Genomic DNA, 17261 nt, shown 5'->3' with positions numbered 1-17261 from the left:
GTTCGGACAAAACTGCTGCTGCTTCGTTTCAGCATGTGGAAGGTGTTATAGCAGAATACAATGTCGGCAATAAGTTAATTGCACAGACATACGATGGTGCTTCAGTTATGGCGGGAAATATTAATGGCTTAAAAACAAAAGTTCAAGAAAAGTATCCTCAAGCACTATTTGTCCATTGTTACAGCTATGTTCTCAATTTAGTTTTGCAACAAACTACTTCATCCATTCCAGAATGCCGCATTTTTTCCAAAACACTGTGGGGTTTAGCTGCATTTTTCTCATCATCTCCTAAAAGATCAGAAAACTCAAGGAATTTATGAACAAGAAACTCCCAAAAGTAGCATCAACTAGATTGAATTTTACATCTCGGCTTGTAAATACAGTAAAGGAATACAGAGAAAAACGGACTGCTTTCTTTAAAAATATTATTTGTAATGACTCTGAAGAAAACTGGGATGATGCTGTAAATGTGCAGGCTCAAGGATATTTGAATTTTTTCACACAGTTTCAGAATATATTTTTTCTTGAAGTCTATGCTAGAGTGTTCGCACATACAGATGTGCTCTAGAATATTCTTCAGACAAAAAGTCTAGACATAGCATACTGCTTGCAAGAGGTATCAAAGTTAAAAAAAAATACTATATCCGAGTTCAGACGTAGTGGGAGTAATATGGAAAATGAAAATTCTTCAGCCAATACAATGGAACCACCATTAAAGCGAAGAAAAGGAGATGATGAATTGAAATACAGGCAGCTGTACTACAGCATACTAGATCGTATGCACATGGAAATTACTGACAGATTTTCTGATTATGGAAAGCTTCAGTTCACACATCTTCTAGATTCTCAAAAATTTTCTGCTTATAGAGAAGACTTCCCGAATGAGGCACTAAACAAATTATTTCAGTCCTATAACAGTCACGTTTATCAAGTACGTTTGAAAAATGAATTAAGTGTAATATATTCAGCAGAAGTCTTTGATATTTCGAACAAACCTATCCATGAAATATTATCTGCCATATATGAAAACCAGCTGAACCAAGTTATTCCTGAAGTCCTTAAATTGCCAACATTAATTGTGACAATACCAGCTACGTCAGCATCGGTAGAGAGAACATTTTCTGCGTTGAAGAGAATAAAATCCTACTGTAGATCAACTCATACACAAGAACGTTTATCCGGCTTGGCACTAATATCCATTGAAAAGTCATTTCTACAGAAACTTTGCAAGTGGCCCAACTGTAATTTCAAGGACGAAGTCATCAACGCATTTTCGTCCCAATCAAGACGTCTGGAATTCACATAAATATGTAAGGAATTTTATTATAGGGATTTTAAAATATATTTTGTGTAATAATAGGGTCAGTGGTAGCCCAAACCCTTTAACCAGTATACGCCACTGTAGTAAAGCTATGCATCTGTCCACAGGTAATCGCACCCACACGTAGTTCTACGTAAAGATATGCAGCACAGTAAAGCTATGCATCTGTCCACAGGTAATCGCACCCACACGTAGTTCTACATAAAGATATGCAGCATAGTAAAGCTATGCATCTGTCCACAGGTAATCGCACCACACGTAGTTCTACATAACGATATGCAGTATAGTAAAGCTATGCATCTGTCCACAGGTAATCGCACCCACACGTAGTTCTACATAAAGATATGCAGCATAGTAAAGCTATGCATCTGTCCACAGGTAATCGTACCCACACGTAGTTCTACATAAAGATATGCAGCATAGTAAAGCTATGCATTGTCGACAGGTGATCGCAACCACACGCAGTTCTACATAATGTTATGCAGCATAATAAAGTTATACATCTGTCGACAGATGATCGTATCCACACGTAGTTCTACATAAAGGTATGCAGGGTAGTAAAGCTATGCACCTCTCAACATGTGATAGCACCCACATGTAGTTTTACATAAATATATGCAGCATAGTAAAGCTATGCATTGTTGACAGGTGATTGCACCCACACGTAGTTCTACATAAAGGTATGCAGTATAGTAAAGCTATGCACCTCTCGTACCCGCATGCAGTTTTACATAAAGATAATGTGATAATAAAGCTATGCATTGTTGACAAGTGATTCCACCCACATGTAGTTCTACATAAAGATATGCAGCATTGTAAAGCTATACATCTGTCGACAGGTGATCGTATCCACACGTAGTTCTACATAAAGGTATGTAGCATAGTAAAGCTATGCACTTCTCAACATGTGATCGCACCCACATGTAGTTTTACATAAAGATATGCAGCATAGTAAAGCTATATACCTATCGACAGGTGATCGTACCCACACGTAGTTCTACATAAAGAGATGCAGTATAGTAAAGCTATACACCTGTCGACAGGTGATCGTACCTACACGCTGTTCTACATAAAGATATGCAGCAGCATAGTAAAGCTATGCATCTGTCAACAGGTGATCGTATCCACACGTAGTTCTACGGAAAGATATGCAGCTATGCACCTGTCGTATTTTTCTTTTCGCACGGACAGATTTCTCTGAAGGATTTTGGAACTAAGCGGACTCTTTTATTATCACAATAATTAAAATGGAAATAAACTAAAATTCTAACTTGAGTAGACAACATAGAGGATACACTCCTAATTCTTCTGACAGCTCAACGTCTGCCACAGGCAGGAGGTACACCATGATCACGACTGGTGACCTCGTAGAGGAGGGCTTCAGGCATTGTCGTCCAACGAACTTAAATGAATCGTGAATTGCAGGAACCGCACATGTGCATTTGAATAAACACTGATTATCTTCAAAAGCCTTTGGTATTTTGAAGTGACTAGTTCTTATTAATGCTTAATAATAAGTTCTAGTGTTTGACATATATGAAATTTAATTCTTTTGTTTAATATATCCTGGAAAAAGTCTGAATTCCCTGGACATGTGAGATTTCTGCAATTCACGACTTGTAGGCTTAACAATCATTTTATTTCTTTGAAACAATTTTTAGGTAAAGAAGACGGAGAATCCCAACGTAGTCAAAGGTAAGTCATGTATTCCAATTTAAGACGAAGTAGTTAATATAGTAAAGTAGGTAGAGGGTGGAATGGAAGAAATATTTAAGGAAGAGAGTTTAGTGAAGTGGTGTAGGATGGGAGAAAGAAAAGTGGGGTGTAGTAGGGGTGTCTGGGGCGTGAGCCCCCCCATTTCATTCATGATCTCCAATTGGTCTAGAACAGTCCTGCACAAGGTTTCCGCTCTCCGAGCCGGCTCACAGCTCATGAGCGGAATGCAGATATTAGCTGCGCTCAGTATAGGGTGGACTGTTAGAAGGAGTGATCTCGTACAAAATATACACAAAAGGGAAGTACTAGTACGAGTGATTATGAAATGAATTCCCGTTCAGTGTTTGCAAAACTATCTTGGACTATTATTAATTAATACAGAAATATTTATTTTACAGAAATAATAGAAATTTTATACCTACTTAAATGTACAATATCATTTTATTATATTTTTATTTATCAGTACATGGAAGCGATGTTTTATGCTGTTGGCAGCTGAAAGGAACAGTAGCCTACTGATCGTAATGAAACATCAGTTACAGATGTTCGATGTCTGCCTTCATTCAAGTTGATTATAGAAGGCAGTTGCTCACAAATATAAATGTTGAGCCAAACATAGCAATCATTTTCACAGCCAACTTGTGTAGTCGTGGATATTATTGCTAATGTTTAGTCTTGTAAAGCTCAACCAGGCTAGTAGTATTATTCAAACGATCTTTAGCCCTTAGGCCACATTGAACATCAATAAGTCCGAGCTGTAAATCGTTAAATGTTATGTTTTAGTTAACGACGCTCGCAACAGCCGAGGTTATATGAGCACACTTAAATGCAATCGACCTGGCCCGGAATCGAACCCGCAATCTCGGGCATAGAAGGCCAGCGCTATACCAACTGCGCCAACCAGGCCCACCTGTAACTTATATGGCACTGTTTCAACTGGTGTTGAAGAATTTATTATGATAACTTTAAACTTCTTTCCAATTAAAACAAGATTTTAGCAGGTTATTTTACGACGCTTTATCAACAGCTTATGTTATTTAGCGTCTAAATGAGAAGAAGGTGATAATGCCGGTGAAATGAGTCCGGGGTCCAACACCGAAAGTTACTCAGCGTTTGCTCATACTGAGTTCAGGGAAAACCCCGGAAAAACCTCAACCAGGTAACTTGACCTGGGAATCGAACCCGGGCCACCTGGTTTCGCGGCTAGACGCGCTGACCGTTACTCCACAGGTGTGGACCTTGAGACAAGATCTTGGAACCTAGAATTAAATTCATTTTGAATTTCAATTAATATTTGCACATAATCGTTTAACATGGCTTCATCACGAGCAGTTTCTATCGTTCGAAAGTAAGCCATATTTGCCTTCCCGAAACTGACTTAGGAAAAGTGTAAGTTTACGACTGAAATCCCGTAATTTATTCAACATATCAACACTGAGCTGGCCTTTTCCCTGAAGAGCGATATTAAAATTGTTGAAGATTAATATCTTTAGTATCTTTATGTCTGGACTCGTAATGACGCATTATGTTATGTTTCTTTCTACCTTTCAAAATGTTGTGGCAGATAAAGCACTGACTATTTACTCCAGCAGCTATGAAAAAATAATCATTTTCCCATGCAACATTGAAAGAATTTGCCTGATCACCACTTTTCCGTCTTTTAGATTCCTCCATACCGTACTGTAGCAGTAGGTAAGCAACGTGAAACAGTTACTGAGAATACTCACTGCACTCCACTAGGTAGCTGAGTGGTCGTTTCCCTCTCCTCTACCTATAGCAGGTCCAATGACGTTATAGTTACCTAGAGCAGGTCTATGTCATTCTGACGTATCTTCCTCTCCGATTCGGCGAGTGGTAAACACAGCTCTCCCGCTCGGAAGGAGCGCGCGCGCTCGTTGAGCGCTGTTTGTGCAGGTATGGTCTAGAACAGTGGTTGCCAAACACCACGAAATTGTGACGTAATAGAAATGCAACCCGCACACCACTATCGCAGGGAGAGGGTAATGCAGCGAATAAAGTGCAGAGATGGACTGTGACCAGAAAATGAAAGCAATATAATATTCTTCTACTTATTAACTATACATAATTTTTCAATGTTAATTTTTTATTCTCCTATTCATTATTTTGGTATTATTAATAAAATATAATAAATTAATTTACTTATTTACCATAGAAAGAGCGTGTACTTTACATCAGCAGATATTTGAAATTAGAAAAACGTACCAGACTGGTCACGAAGTTGTAAATTACACTACATACTTAAAAAAACGTTGAAGTACTTTACTCCGATTAAGATATAGAAGCCGATATTTTTTATTGTTTATTTATTAATGAAATATTCAAATTACACTCATACGTAGAAAAAACGTGGAAGTATTTTACACCGATTAAAACACAGATGCCAATACTTTTTATTGTTTATTTATTACTGAAATATTCAAATTACACCACATACGTAGAAAAAACGTCGATGTATTTTACCCCGATTAAGACATAGAAGCCGTTACTTTTTATTGTTCGTTTATTATTCAAGTTACAGGTAAGGGCGTGGTAGTCTTCATAACAAGAAAAATAATGACAACGTACATTGTTCTTTTATACTTCATTTAAAATTTTACAACAAATTAAGTATCTCATATTTTTGTCATCTGCACAATATACTTTTCCTCCCATGCTCCTTAAAATTAAGTTTCTACTTACTATCCGTTTTCGAAAAGACATGGAACCATATTATCCTACACACTTGCAACATTACATGCGTACGTCCTCTGCTGATAAATGTCTTTACTTATATCGAAGTGATGGCTGTAAACAGAAGGTGGGAGTATGATGTCATGGTTATGCTTGAGTGAAGCCAGGGGCATGTGTCGCGACACAGCTTTTGGCGATCACTGGTCTAGAAGAACAGCGACTGAATCTTGGATCTTACCGTATGATAATATGTGATATAGGTAAGAAACGGCTAGTAAATTAGACCAGAGTCGTATCTTTCAAAGAGAACCTTGTTACGTGCTACAAATATAGCTTAACACACAGAACTGCTGGCCTCAATTCCATTCCGAAGGAAGCCGTAATAAATCACAAAGGAAGTCCGCAACAAATTTAAGCACATCGTTTGAAATAGCATTCTTTACTCTTGCACACATACAGTAAACACTTGGAAGAAGTATACTTGAATACACACTCTCTGATTGAGTACGACTGGAATGTGTCATGAATTTACTGATACACTCCACACGACAAACAAAAGTTACCTACGCTGCATGAAAACTATGAATCAATTATTGAAACGCGTAGACACTTAATAGAAGTGGGTTAATAGCACGAAAGCGGGCATTTGTGAAATATCTCAAAGAAGAATACGTTTAATGTGTAATTTGTTGAATAATAAACACAACATGTCAACATGTACTAGTTAACGAGAGTTTAATAATAGCCTAATAGTAGACCTAATAATAATAATAATAATAATAATAATAATAATAATAATAATAATAATAATAATAATAATAATAATAATAATAACAATAATAATAACAATAATAATAATAACAACAATAATAACAATAATAATAATAGTAATAATAATAATAATAATAGTAATAATAATAATAATAATAATAATAATAATAATAATAATAATAATCTCACCCAGGCCACCTGTCGGACTTGGACAACCCTCGCCTAGCCGTTCGTTATTCATTCATAGTGTTCTGCCCAAAGGTAGGTCTTTCACAGAAAACCCAGCATTTTCCAATATTTTTTATTTTCTGCCTTCCTCTTAGTCTCCACATATGATCCATGTATTTCAATGTTGTCTATGATCTGATATCTTCTTCTGTCCCAGACTTTTCTCCCGTTCACTATTCCTTCCAGTGTATCCTTCAGTAGGCAGTTTATTCTTAGCCAGTGACCAAACCAATTCCTTTTCCGCTTCCTCATCAGTTTCAGCATCCATCTTTCTTCACCCACTCTTTCTAGCACAGCTTCGTTTCTTATTCTGTCTGCCCACTCCATACGTTCCATTCTTCTCCATAACCGTATTTCAAATGCTTCTAGTCGTTTCTCTTCACTTCGTCTTTTTTTTTACTTGTTATTTAACAACGCTGTGTCAACTACGAGGTCATTTAGCGTCGATGGAATTGGTGATATCGAGATGATATTTGGCGAGATGAGGCCGAAAATTCGCCATAGATTACCTGACATTTGCCTTACGGTTGGGGAAAACCTCGGGAAAACCCCAACCAAGTAATGAGCCCAAGCGGGAATCGAACCCGCGCCCGAACGCAACTCCGGATCGGCAGACAAACGCCTTAGCCGACTGAGCTACCTCGGTGGCCACTTCGTCGTAATGTCTATGTTTCTGCCCAATGCAATATCACACTCCATACAAAGCACTTCACTAGTCTCTTCCCTGTTTCTTTTTCCAGAGTTGCGCATAAAATCGCGTATATAGGGCGCAAAATGGACCAATGAAAGCTCAAATGCAGGGATCCGTCCCGGGTCCGGCCTCGAGAAGCTAAGCCAATCCTATACAAGATGTACAGCATAGCAACAGCCGTGCTATTTATTACTCAGTTGCGTAATGTAGGTTTTAAATTTGACAGTGATAATTGCCACAGCAAAATGACTGTATAATGCTACACTTTTTAACGTAACATAATAGCTTTTAAACACTATGTAATATATAGCCATCTGTCAAAATTATTGTAATAAGTGCAACCACAGCCATTGGTAAGGACTTCATTTCCACTATTCTCATTGCTATAAACATACGTAAAAAAACAGCGTTTCCAAGATTTTATCTATCGTGTTCATCAATCAGACTCATGCAGAAATCATAGCGTCAATATTTTACCATACATTTATTTTAATATGGGCCTACTATTGTGGAATTATGGAAAATGAAACAGGAGTATTAAAATTTTATTACTCTAAAACTTTGCACGTGAACTTGCAACGGTAGATATAAAAACAAAGACGATACAATAGCCAGCCAGGTAACAACGCGCCTGTGATGCAAGAAATTTAAACATCGTTCAACTAATCGCTTGAAGCACTATCTTGTGCAATATATGTTAAGTTGCCATGGAAACAAGAAGAATCAGGAAATAATTATTATTCATACCTTCTACTGTTGAGTAGGCTATCAAAATATCAGCGTGTGTGGGGATCATGTAAGACATGGTGTAGCCATCAACCTGGTCCACGGCCACTCCGGAGTCGACCTGCGTACCTCGACACGCCTAAAATATAGGAAACATCAGAAAGCGGAGGATTTGAAAATATCAACTGTCAAAAGTACCTACGTATTATTATAGAAGGAAAAACTCCAAAACAAAGCTAATGACATAGGATAGGATAGGATAGGATAGGATAGGATAGGATAGGATAGGATAGGATAGGATAGGATAGGATAGGATAGGATAGGATAGGATAGGATAGGACGAAAATGAAATGAAAGAAAAATGAGAAGCAAAGGAAAATAAAATAGAATAAAATAAAAGCAATGAAAATATAAAAGAAATTAATATAGAGTTATCAAAAGAAAACATACCAGAGGGAGAGAGAGTAAAGACAAAAGAGATAAAGAAGACGAAAACAAGGAAAGAAAGGGAAGGAAATTACAGGATATCACATGAACTAAACAGGAAATATAATAAAGAACAATACATAGGATCATAAGGACAGAAGAGAGAAAATGAGTACATAGAGAAAGAGAAAAGGAAATGATTCGTAAAGTAATGTGAGGAGATAACAAGAAATAGAAGTGAATGAATGAAATGCAAGGAAAAGGTCAGAAGAAAATGAAATAAAAGCAGGGGCTATGGAGAGAAACTAAAAAAGAGGAACTGACGATACAGGAAAATGGGAAGGGTGAAAAGCAAGAAAAGAAAGAAAGAGAAAATAAATACGTACAGGATATACCGGTAGTACAGAACAAGTAAATAGGAGAGGAGACAAAGAAAAGAGTCAAAAAGCGAAAAAGTATTTGAGGAAACCCCTATGATTGCGTGTAATGTCCGTACAGGAATTAAGGTAATGAAATTAGGATAAATAAATACAATTAGTTGTAAGATTTAAGCGTATCTAATAAGGAAATTAAATATGCTATGTATAAGTCAATTCTCTAATAATAATAATAATAATAATAATAATAATAATAATAATAATAATAATAATGCATTAAAGCAGAGTGTATTGCACTATTAACAGAACGAATGAAGAATAACTTATCTTGTGCCACAGACAATATTTAACTGGTAGGCTATACTGTATTAATAAGTAGACCTACCGTAAAATGGGGGAACATTAGCCGATTTTTTAATGTTTTCTCAAGTTTCCCAAATCTACATACAAGAATTTCTGTTATAATGTAATTAAATATGACATTCAAAGCTTCTTTTGATTTCCTCATTAATTATTTCTCTTCCCTTTCTTTATCACACACTTATCAAGTTATCTTCTAATTTTTCCTCCGCCTTCAATATCACGGATTTTGTCTAAAATCTCTGACGAACTGAATGAAATAAGTCCAGTTGCCCGAAATTCAGACAAATTTAAATTCATTGCTTCCTAGAGTTTCCTGAAAAGAATAGGGAATTGTTCCTTAGGTAGACATCCAGTTATGTTTGTTTCATCAAAAGTCATTGTTGTAACCATTAGGCCTATTAATATGAGAATATAAGAAACAGCAGAAATAGAAACGAAGTTCCCCCAGCACAGGCCTGCAGGACAGTAGGTCTTGAGAGCGACTGCTTTCCTCCCCTCTTTTACCCCACCCACCTTTTCTACCTGTGCGGTCACGGGTTCTAGTTACGCTCGGCTGTATCAACATTCGGACGTCGATCATCCCCAATAGAAGTGGAGTGAGGCTGACGTCATAGTTCCCTACTTTGCGAGTTCTGCAGGCCTGCCCCAGCATATGCCAAAGTTACACCCGCTTGCTAAAGTTTCCGCATTTTACGGTACATGAGAATATCCCATAATAATGCTTCTCTTGTTATTTATTCATTCGTATGTAATGCCAACCTTCTACTAACTTTCTATAGTTACATGTGTATTGTGGACTCGTCTGTCTTGCGTCCGAGTCAAAGCACAAATGAACAACATTTTTTTTTAATTTATTGCAACCCCCTCCATGATTATAATAAATTTCTCCAAGTAGGTTATGTATACACGCGGACTCCCCTTAAGTATAGGAATGCATCCGTTGACATTGGTATTTTTGTTGTATATGACGTAAGCATTTCTATGGCGACCGAAGTCGAATTTCCGTTTCACAAAATCCTTTCTTTTTTTATATGTCGGTAGAATATAGATGTTAAACGGCAAAGAAGGAGGAGAGGATAGAAGAAAAGAGAGTAAAGGTTGTTTAATTGAGAAAGACATACATTACAGGGTGAACAGATTATGAGTTTCCCGCCCGCTCGCCAGCCCGCGCGGTCAGCGAGCCCAGCCACGGCAGGGAGCACGAGAAAAGGCGTCACCAGTCTGATAAGCTAAGTATTCTATTCCACAACGAGTGTTTATTTACGATTCGTATGTGCGTACAGAATCGGCTTGTACTGTCAGGAGAAAATTTCCTTAATGTTCGCCTTCCAAATCGTGCTGCGATTCATAAATTACTTTACAAACTTCTGGAAACGGGGAATGTTCAAGATAAGAGGCGAAGACGACGCACAGTGCTCACTGAAGAAGTTCTCTGACTTCGGGCATCGCCTAGAAAATTCCCTTGAATAATTTCATTAGTTCGAGCCAAAAATGTTTGGAATAAGAAGAAAATCAGTTCCAACATCTCCTTGGATGACACGGGTGAGTACACATCTTCTTAAATTATTATTTTTTGTAATATTATTGACAAGTGCCTCCAGTATTGAAGTTGTAGTTTGGTAAATCGCGGAACTGGTGTAGCCATACGGGCTTGAGTATAGGCTACGCGACTCATGCAGCCCCGCGCATAGCACGGGAAATTCATAATGTGTCCACTCAGTACGTACCTGTATGAAAAAGAGCTTTGGCTTGCCGATAAGGCTTGGGCACTTGTTTCCCGTGAAGCGCATCCACAGCTCCTGGGTCTGGTACACGGTGTCGCGCGTATGCAGGTAGCCGGGGTCGCCGTGGGACATCACCACCACCATCAGGCAGTCCGCCAGGCTGTGGTCCTCTTTAGAAGCTGCACACAAAACGTACATACCATTTACATACTCGGTGGTTAGTAGCACTTGCTTCTGGAACTATACTTCGTTTCTGAAATCTGTAGAACATAGGAGACGAAACATGTCCTTTGCGCAAGTTGTGAGTGGAGAGGACCAGTCCAATGACCGCTCTGGGGGAAAGCATTGCTTGAAGACGAGCGTCTGAAATGTCACCCTTCCATATCACCTTCTGCCACGCGTATCTTACGCCTTAGCGGCCGTGAGTCGATGCAGCCTGCAATACACTCCCGCACTGATAGGCTCCGCCCATTCGCTTGTCATAGGCTCCACCCAAATGCATCGACTTACTCTACAGATTACAGAAACAGAGTGTACACACCGCGCTTTCGTATTCGACCAAGTTGGACCAAGTAATTTTTTGGTAACAGATTTACGACAACTTAAAAAATAAAACTGAGGATCACCAAGCGAAAATTGCCGGCCTATTGTTCCTCACGACACCACGTTTCCTTATTATACGTTAATAGAGGTCTCTGTGATCAGAATTATTACTAAGAATAAAGATTTCTCGTGAAATCCCAGATCGTCATTGTGTATTTTTATTTGTAAATAAAAACCGATTCGTTTTACTAAAATTATTTATATTTCATATGCGTAATTCCAGAATAATTTGACTATCAGAAATTGAATATGGACAAAATCCGTCCAGAAGTTTAGAAAAAAAACCGCTGTACCGAGGCAGGCATACCTAAATATAGTTTGACGATATGCTCAAAATCACTTTTCCGGTATCTGAGATGTGCTGAAAACGTGTATGTCCGTGAAAATATTGAAATTGACTTTTTTGTAAGATTTTGCACTTATTCTTTGTCCAGGTCTAGTCGGTAAATTAATAAAATATAATGTTTACAATAAGAGTTCCCCTCCCTGGTCCACATGTCTTTTTCGAGGGAGTCCAAACTCTCGCATCGTTTTTTTAAAGACGTAAGTCAGGAAAAGCAAATTTGTGGGAAATTGAAAAAAAAGACCGATGTTAGAGTAAAACTATTTGGAAATATATAATTCCGAACATGTTGGCTGATAGGTTACAGTTGTTGGTTTTTAAATTAATTATACGCATTATGCGGATACTTAAAGTTTTATTGAGATTTAAAATATGAAAATAACTGTCTTAAAAAAAATCAATTTTATAACAAGTAAAATAAAATTGATACAGATATTTTGGTGCAATTTTTTAATTACTTTACTGCAAATCATACAAAATCAACAAAGAGAATGTATAATAATTATAAATTTAAATAAATAGGAAAATATCATGAATGATGAAGAGAAATCAGTCTTTTCACTTGGGATGTAATTACTGTTTTCCAGTCATCGCACGTTGCACTACTGTCTGTAGGCCAGATAAAAACTTCATAAAATGCCATATGCTCACTTGAGATGTAGGACCTACTGCTTCATTTTTTGTCAAGTCTTGCATTTCTTTCTGTTTTATTGGCACTTTTCTTGCTGGGTAGACTGAGCTTGTTGGTGGAGGAGCAGACTCTAGCAGAAGTGTCATGAAGAATGCGTGGCTTATCAATTCATTGATTCTACTAGATACTTTGATGTATCTTACTCTGTCATGTGTAAAATCAAAGTGGAATAGGGTACACATTGCAAAATTGATTGATCTCATTTCTTTGTTTGTTCCTTCTTTCTTCAGAAACAGCAGTCTTTTTGTAATGTTTCTCCTGTTTTCAACTGTTCGCACTCAGTCATCACTGTCAATTGAATAGTTTAAAACGATACATGTCATTGACTACTGACCAATTAAAACAAATTGTGATTTTAACTTGACTTCAACAAACCAACGGACAATGTTATTGGCGCCCTTTCAAGCAAAAATGATGGGTTTATCAATGTACTTTCGAAACTACGATAAAAATGAAAATGTCAAAAACCATGCTTTACGCCCTTTTAAAAAATTCAATTCATATAGACCAGTGATGTCAAAGCAAGCGCATTTTTCTGACCTTTACGTCGTGCGCGGGCAGCAAGCGCTAAGTATGGAAAGAGGAAGGTTTGTGTATATGAATAAGCAATCTGTTGGATTAAGAAAACAGTGGTGCACAAATTTCAAACGGAACGTGAAATTTTATGTCGTTATTTTTATATGGCTTCTTTCTGTTTAATATTATCTATATTATGTGTAAAAAAAAAGTACTAACACTGATTTCATAATATTGCACTTGTGTTTTAAATCTTAATAACATAATAGAGAGTTAAGAAGGAATATTCACTTAAATTCCATAATAGTATAATATTATACTGTATTAAGTGGATGAATCACATCATTCATGAAGAAAGTGATATTCCAAAGAATGAGATTGAGTATGGCATGGTAAGTTGGAATTTATATTGATAGTAATCAATAAACTAATCAAAGCAATATTACAGTACAAAGCAAAGTTACCTAGGTACTGTATCTGTTTTAAGCGTAACTAATATTACATAACAAAACTTTGTATGTATGTATTTATTTACACTGCAAGTGGGCAAGCACCCGGTGGCAGTGGTATACACAATATAAACAATACACAAAAAAAATGATAAGCAATACACAATAAATTTACAATACACAATACAATTATACAATACACAATACAATAAGAATACACAATATAATTTAACACAATAATAATAAAACATAAATAAAATACCTAATTTTACATTACAACCTACATAATTATGTATAGGACCTACATAAGTTTCAATAGTCTTTCACTTTACTCTCATCTCACTCACTGTAGTGGCACTATGACGCATTTCACTGACACTTTAGCACACATTTCACTGACACACTATAACACATTTCACTGACACTATAGAACACATTTCATTGAAGCTATAAATTGATCGCATTATTTTCTCGATATCTGCTGAAGCTATAGAGCTGACATTTTTACAACACATGGGCACGTATCTTTTGCTTATGATGTAACAGTAGTTGCTTTGTTAATTCATTTCCTTACAAACAATTTTCATGCGAATATTTTCAAAATTTTCAATACACTATCTCCAGTAATACGTATATACAGTATATTAGATTTCCGAAAACATTCTGTAAGGCTACTAAATAAATAGGCCTATACCTGAAAATTTCACTTTTCTATACGAAAAGTTGAGAAAATATTTCTTTTGAATAAAAAAATCAAACTTGTGAAAAATGAGCATTAAAATTAAAACATATTCTTATAATGCACTTATACTTCTCAGGCAAATCTAAAAGTTAACATGGATACAGTTTTAATAAGTGCTCTTCCCTTTATCTATTGAATCAGTGCTGGCCATCCCTGAATATAGCTCGACCAAGCGGCATAACCACCTCTTTCGTCTGTCTCTTTCCTTTCCGCTGTAAAGCGCTCAGGCTCTCCTGGGCTCTAAAGCGCGCGCTTGCTCCTGTGGGCATTAATTAACATGCCTGATATAGACTAATAAAGCTGAAGTCTAAATTCGAGTAAAACCAAAATTGATATTTCTTTTCCGCTTCAGTACTTTTTTAAACTATTTACACTTCGTATAAATATGGAAGAAAGAATGCACAGCAGGAATTTTTCAGTGATATTTTGGTTAAGAATGATGTAAAGAGTTGACATGCTGCAAGAGAATAGTTGCACTGACGCAATAAGTTGGGCTTCAACTCAGACGCCTGCGAGGAACGGCAAACATGGCATTATAGTCCGTAAAAGGAGCCACTGTTGCTCAATGTCCGTGGAAGATTTCAATTCTCTTGTGATAACTCTTTCTCCACAGTAAAGACGGATTACTGAAAGCATGATATGGTTATATAAGTGAAGAAATGAGAAAGTGAGATGAAATAAAGGTGTGACACAGTTATGAAGAGAGGGCGAGACGTGGGTGGGGGGCTTAGGCAAGCACCAAAATGTAAAAATAACTCACGCCACGACATGGTCAAGAACTACAGGGGCGGGTCTCACACTGTTCCGTAAGCCTTCTTCCTTTAAGTATAGTCCTACTCTATAGCTCGGTTTCTATATGTTATGTCATCAGATACTAATGTAAAACACGTTCTGAAATACTTATGGGCACAGCGCTAATGAAACGGCCATAACGCTGATTTTCGCGCCGGAACGAAGGCCCGACTTCAAAGTTCTGAAGAGTGAAAAGAATGGTGTTCGAGGATGTGGGTGGTCGTCAGCACTCGCTGAAATGGGTAACGGATAAGGAGTGTATCGGAATATGCTCCGTCGTGCAGAAGGGAAGAGACGGTTAAGAGAGACTAGCCTGAGGGTGCACTGTGCTGATGACTGCTGCATGCAGACTATTTCAGTCTTCCCTACCAACATTCGACTATTCCTGCAATAATCATTAGAGCTCGGATTTTTGGGTACCAGAAGTTAGGAAAATATTTATTTTTATATTGGACTGAATTGAATTTAACGGAGAGGGCCACTATGGCCCAGCACTGCGACCTGTTATCATCTATTGCGCTAAGTCTCTGGTGACGCATTCCCAAACCCACACCGGCTGACCCCACTAAGGTTCTCTGTGTACTCAGGTTTCGAGCAGGCAACCCCACTCGTCCCTAGGCCAGCATCCTCCATGCGTCGCCAGCCGGCGTTTGGGAAATGCTACGGAATGGTAACGAAATGGAGAAATAGTGACCGAATGATGTAAATGCCTAATTTGGGGAAAACGGGAGAACCCCGGGAAAAAACCCCAACTGCGACCTTGTCCGTCACAAGTGTCACTATGGATTTTTTCAATGAAAAACGCCATACCTGACCGGGAATCGAACCCGGGCCTCCTGCGTGACAGTCTGAAGGTCTGACCATTGTCAGCCTCAGAGGTTCTATTTTTATATATACTAAACATATTTTATTGTCTTTCTCACAGTTACCTGACTGTTCTCTTTCATCTCATACCTACAATAGACTGTTTTCGTTATAGACTGGGACATTATTTAGCTGTGAATAGTTCTCATTTTGAGCATCTGTGGTAAAGTTTGGTTAATCATAGCATTTTGTTTACTTTTATGGCCTACTCAACACGATTTTACATTCTTACAAGGGAACCGTCGCAGATTATGGTGTTTGAATTTAATGTACATACATACATACATACACACATACATACATACATACATACATACATACATACATACATACATACATACATACATACATACATACATACATACATACATACATACATACATACATACATACATACATACATTACATTACATTACATTACATTACATACATGTTCTGCCCATGGGCAGGTCTTTCAATGCAAACCCAGGATTCTCGAATCTTACCTATTTTCTGCCTTCCTCTTAGTCTCCGCATATGACCCAAATATCTTAATGTCGTCTATCATCTGATATATTCTTCTGCCCCGAACTCTTCTCCCGTTCACCATTTCTTCCAGTGCACCCTTCAGTAGACAGTTTCTTCTCAGTCAGTGACCCAACCAATTCCTTTTTCTCTTTCTGATCAGTTTCAGCATCATTCTTTCTTCACCCACTTTTTCCAACACAACTTCATTTATTATTCTGTCTGTCCACTTCACATACTCCATTCTTCTCCATATCCACATTTCAAATGATTCTATTCGTTTTTCTTCATATTCTTCCATACATATTTAAGCTAATTTTTGTTCGTTATAAAAACGTGGTGATAGTCGTTCTTTTCGCTTTTTCCTCTTTCACGAAATATGACTTGAAAATCGATGCTGCTTATACCGTTTCTTGCGCGCTCTCGGATCCTCATAGTTCCGCGACACCGTATCACACTATCCGCATTAATGCTCCAGTCCATTTTCTTTTTCTCTTAACTCAAATTAATACAGTTCTCTTGCTGAAATACAAATTCGATTTTAATTGAAAATATGTATTAACTTTGTGACTCGCCTTAAATATGACAGCGTGGATTCGAAATGAAGTGGTCGAAACAGAGAACCATTGAACAGTACAAACATTATATATAGGATGATTTTTCACTCTCTTCTGTAACACACACACACTGTTTTCAACATGCAACATTGTTGCAAGAACATTA

At 37.4% G+C, this 17261-nt stretch overlaps 2 protein-coding genes across 5 annotated transcripts in view; one reads left to right on the top strand and one right to left on the bottom strand.

The window, feature by feature from the left end:
- LOC138704857 (alkaline phosphatase-like) overlaps positions 1–17261 on the top strand; it is a 670581-nt gene that overhangs the window by 496566 nt on the left and 156754 nt on the right. The gene's annotated exons all lie outside the window — the stretch shown is intronic.
- LOC138704858 (caspase-like) overlaps positions 1–17261 on the bottom strand; it is a 147689-nt gene that overhangs the window by 38466 nt on the left and 91962 nt on the right. Inside the window, exons 4-5 of the mRNA XM_069833190.1 lie at positions 11038–11213; positions 8166–8283 (exon numbers count right to left, since the gene is read on the bottom strand). Of these exons, the coding sequence (XP_069689291.1) occupies positions 8166–8283; positions 11038–11213 (294 nt within the window). The remainder of the gene's footprint in view (positions 1–8165; positions 8284–11037; positions 11214–17261) is intronic.

This window comes from Periplaneta americana, chromosome 8 (genome assembly GCF_040183065.1).
Source record: "Periplaneta americana isolate PAMFEO1 chromosome 8, P.americana_PAMFEO1_priV1, whole genome shotgun sequence".
Classification (NCBI taxonomy): domain Eukaryota; kingdom Metazoa; phylum Arthropoda; class Insecta; order Blattodea; family Blattidae; genus Periplaneta; species Periplaneta americana.
Note: the sequence above shows the minus strand (reverse complement) of the source record. Positions and strands in the feature narration are given on the sequence as shown.